The sequence below is a fragment of the Trachymyrmex septentrionalis genome, unplaced genomic scaffold (assembly GCF_001594115.1).
Source record: "Trachymyrmex septentrionalis isolate Tsep2-gDNA-1 unplaced genomic scaffold, Tsep1.0 scaffold14, whole genome shotgun sequence".
NCBI classification, from domain to species: Eukaryota; Metazoa; Arthropoda; class Insecta; order Hymenoptera; family Formicidae; genus Trachymyrmex; species Trachymyrmex septentrionalis.
The window spans coordinates 1,036,759-1,038,981 of record NW_017304543.1 but is presented as its reverse complement, the minus strand read 5'-3'; the positions used below and the strand labels follow the sequence as shown (position 1 = coordinate 1,038,981).

Below are 2,223 nucleotides of genomic sequence, written 5' to 3'. Positions count from 1 at the left end.
TATATAAATATTATAAATAATATGTAAAAATTATATTTAATAAAAATATTCTATAGGTATTTATATACAATCCCTTATATTGCTATAAAAAGTTTGTAAATTAATGGATTATTTTCGCATGAAAATACACTTTATTTTTACACATTACAGAGATACTCTTAGTAATTATATGTTCCTGATATTATACGCTCATTAATGACCAATCTTTTTATAGCATGAATGTAGTGTTCAAGCTGATTTATTATCACAAATTACCGCTTCTGCGGCTGTGATATATAGATAGTGTTGATCGCACATTGATGCTTAGGTGAATGGGATGGGAAAGAGTCCCAAGGTCCTCCATTGAAGTCGCCTACTGGTACTAAATTGTCTGTTGCCAGGAAAAATGACTACCTTAAATGCGATATATGTAACAAATTCTTCAACTCTGGATCTCAATACAGTGTGGTACAATATTTTTACATATATATTTGTGCATATCTAATTTTATCTCACGATAAGGTTTATCTCACTTTATACAATGTATTTCATATAATTATATAGAAATGTCGAGGATATACCACAATGTATGATTTAAAATTTAATATCGTCCATTTTTATATATTGCAGCATATGAATTCGGAGAAACATGCTGATAAAGTGAGGAGATCTTTTAAAGATCCAAATAAATCCAAAGCATTTGTTCCGTATTGGAGAAGACCAAAACATCCAAGAAATACGACTCCCAAGCAACAGATACCATCTCTGTCACTCAGCTTTGTATCTGGCAATTTTACATATCCGCAATAAGTTACATAATTTGCACGTCTCATTTGAGTTATATACTTCGTTTGAAATAATATTGTCCTATTAACTAATAAATTATGATTATATAAATATAACGTAAATGTAAATATACATAATAGTAATTTTAATTTTCGTAAATTTTAAATCATTGAAATATTTTTATGCAGAAAGAAAAAAAAACAAGAATTTCAAATAATATATAAAAGCAATCAAGTTGTAATCTCCTTAATATTAAGATTAAATAATTCAAAAGTTTTTGTAGAGTTCATCTTTTGAATCATTAGATAAGACAATAGATCATTATCCAATAAAAGTTACAAAATTACGTATATAGTGATATAATGTATATTTACATTTCACTCTGGTTGTCAAAAAATGATATACTAAATTTAATGAACTACAATTAATTGAAATTTAAATCAAATGTATTTACAAGTATTAGTCTAAGTCGCTTCACGAATACATCGTGCATCATTTTGCGAGAGTCCATCACATTCACACTAAAAAAGCATGCGAGTTATTAGTATTTCAAATATTTTTTAATATAATGTGATATTTAATATATATTATTTGCTGGCATTACTTGGATTGTGTATGTTTTCAATAAACGGCGTAACTCTGCATTTTGCGTTTGTAAAGATTTCACTTCAATATTCAAATTATGTCGTTCTTTTAATATTTCGTGATATTTATTAAGTCCGGTTAACAAGCCATCCCAAAGTCGTTCTTTTTTGGCTGGGAAAATTTCATTATATCGATTCCAAAAATCTGTTATGTCCTGAACTGTCATATTCCGCGATACGATTTTCTTTTTCTCTGTTAATTTTTCTTGAAGTGTCTCTGGCATCTCTTTCCATTTAACAAAATGATATCTTTCTATGAATTCTCGTAACGCTCTACTGACAAAGATAGCTTCTATTTCAAGCAAATGTCCCTTGTCGCACAATAAGCGTCGTTGCATTTGATCATCGTCTGTACAAAATGAATAAAATTAATATTAATTTTATTAATGTAAAATTTTTTCGGACTGTTTTATATATAATTTCTGTTCATTAAAGTCGGAAATAAAAATACGCGTACCCTTGACGATATCACTAATAGATCCATCAGAAGTTGAAGTGCATTCCGCGATAGGAAGTAACATTTCAGTTGAAGAACTTCGAGATGAAGTATCTATAATGCTCACTTCGTCACTAGGAGTAGATAATTGTTCATCACAGATTGCTTCTTTCACGGTGGCAATTAATTTAGTTTCGTCTTTCGTGAAGCAACTTTCCTCAGCAACTCCACAGACGTCTACTTGTTCAACGCTAATATTTCAAATATTGCTTACAAACTTATTAAAATATATGCATTGTGTGTGTTTAGTTGTAACTATTTACTCACTCCATTTTCAGAGAAGGAGATTTCTCGATAGATCTGCTTATGTCCTTGCTT

General features: G+C 29.3%; 2 protein-coding genes across 3 annotated transcripts in view; one reads left to right on the top strand and one right to left on the bottom strand.

Annotated features, from left to right (window-relative positions):
- LOC108745468 (zinc finger protein 346-like) overlaps window positions 1–827 on the top strand; it is a 2,712-nt gene extending 1,885 nt beyond the window's left edge. Inside the window, exons 6-7 of one of the 2 annotated variants that reach the window (XM_018481634.1) lie at window positions 308–447; window positions 610–827. In XM_018481634.1, the coding sequence (XP_018337136.1) occupies window positions 308–447; window positions 610–789 (320 nt within the window). In that variant the 3' untranslated portion in view covers window positions 790–827. The remainder of the gene's footprint in view (window positions 1–307; window positions 448–609) is intronic. The other variant, XM_018481633.1, reaches the window with a different exon arrangement.
- Window positions 828–1,161: 334 nt separating this feature from the next.
- The window catches only part of LOC108745459 (dynein regulatory complex protein 1), a 4,343-nt gene continuing 3,281 nt past the window's right edge, over window positions 1,162–2,223 (bottom strand). Inside the window, exons 9-11 of the mRNA XM_018481621.1 lie at window positions 1,867–2,096; window positions 1,370–1,758; window positions 1,162–1,286 (exon numbers count right to left, since the gene is read on the bottom strand). Of these exons, the coding sequence (XP_018337123.1) occupies window positions 1,230–1,286; window positions 1,370–1,758; window positions 1,867–2,096 (676 nt within the window). The 3' untranslated portion in view covers window positions 1,162–1,229. The remainder of the gene's footprint in view (window positions 1,287–1,369; window positions 1,759–1,866; window positions 2,097–2,223) is intronic.